This window comes from Nestor notabilis, unplaced genomic scaffold (assembly GCF_000696875.1).
Source record: "Nestor notabilis isolate BGI_N333 unplaced genomic scaffold, ASM69687v1 scaffold2569, whole genome shotgun sequence".
Lineage (NCBI taxonomy): Eukaryota > Metazoa > Chordata > Aves > Psittaciformes > Psittacidae > Nestor > Nestor notabilis.
The window spans coordinates 15,998-17,011 of record NW_009944847.1 but is presented as its reverse complement, the minus strand read 5'-3'; the positions used below and the strand labels follow the sequence as shown (position 1 = coordinate 17,011).

Here is a 1,014-nt window from a genome sequence, read left to right as displayed (position 1 = left end):
CTTTCCCTTAGAAGGGCAGCTTGAAAAGAGGTAGCTACTGCATGTTTTTAAAAACTCTTTTCAACAAGTAATTACCATATTCTTTATCTGCTCAAAATTAAAGAAAGGAAAGCTTAAAATTCATCCTTTAACAAAAAAATGTTTTATTACTAGATATCATTACCTAGCAACACTAGGAAAAAATTCCTATCAGGTATCTTTTGGCACTGCAATACCTGGCTCCATCTTCTGTTTATCTCCTCCGCCAAGTAATGAAAAGCTACTACTATGACTTTATGGTCATTTTAGTAAAAAAAAACCTAACACACCACTCCTACCTTTCGAAGTGGAGCGGCTAGCAGGTCTCCCAGTGTTACTTTTCTGATGCTTTGTTGACATACGCTTCATCTGTCGGGGTGTACTAGGAGGAGAAGTTCCATAGAAGGTGTCAGCACTTGCTTCATCTGATAATTCCTCAGGGTCAGATTCGGAGATCTTACAAGCAGCATCTTCTGATGTGCATTCTCGCCTGTAGAGAACAAGTTAAGCCATGACGTTAAAGAATTTTTACTTGCAGTATCTGTTTAGAAAGCTAATCAATCCATTGATAAATCCCATCCACAGTTAACATTCTATATTTTCCTGCCACAGCCATGTGTATTTATCCCGTTTTTTCACATCCTTAAGGGCAACTTTCCAATCAAGCAAAGTATAGGCTACATACAACAAAAGGGATGAATGGCTAGTGTCACTAGAACAAAGTGTAAACATACATGTATATGTAATATGTTAACTTCTGAGAAAACCTGGGGCAAGCCTAAACTAAGAGGAACACCAAACAAACAAAGGTTCAAATATACAAATATAATGCAAGACAATCAATCTAATCAGTGCCAGAGACAGCAGCAGAGGTCTTCCCTTCCATCCTCCACCCTCTAACGTGTGCATACCGTGAATGCAACTTTCAAATTCACTGGAAAGGCTCTCTACCCTTCACAAAACTTTATGTGGCATAGGAGACCTGAATGTAGTTTA

General features: G+C 38.5%; 1 protein-coding gene across 1 annotated transcript in view; it reads right to left on the bottom strand.

Annotated features, from left to right (window-relative positions):
- Nucleotides 1-508, bottom strand: part of MAP3K4 (mitogen-activated protein kinase kinase kinase 4) — a gene marked incomplete at its 5' end in the record, with an annotated part of 49,365 nt that extends 48,857 nt beyond the window's left edge. The window contains one exon of the mRNA XM_010022591.1: nucleotides 318-508. Coding sequence (XP_010020893.1) covers nucleotides 318-508 — 191 coding nt within the window. The remainder of the gene's footprint in view (nucleotides 1-317) is intronic.
- Between the last annotated feature and the right edge of the window lie 506 nt (nucleotides 509-1,014).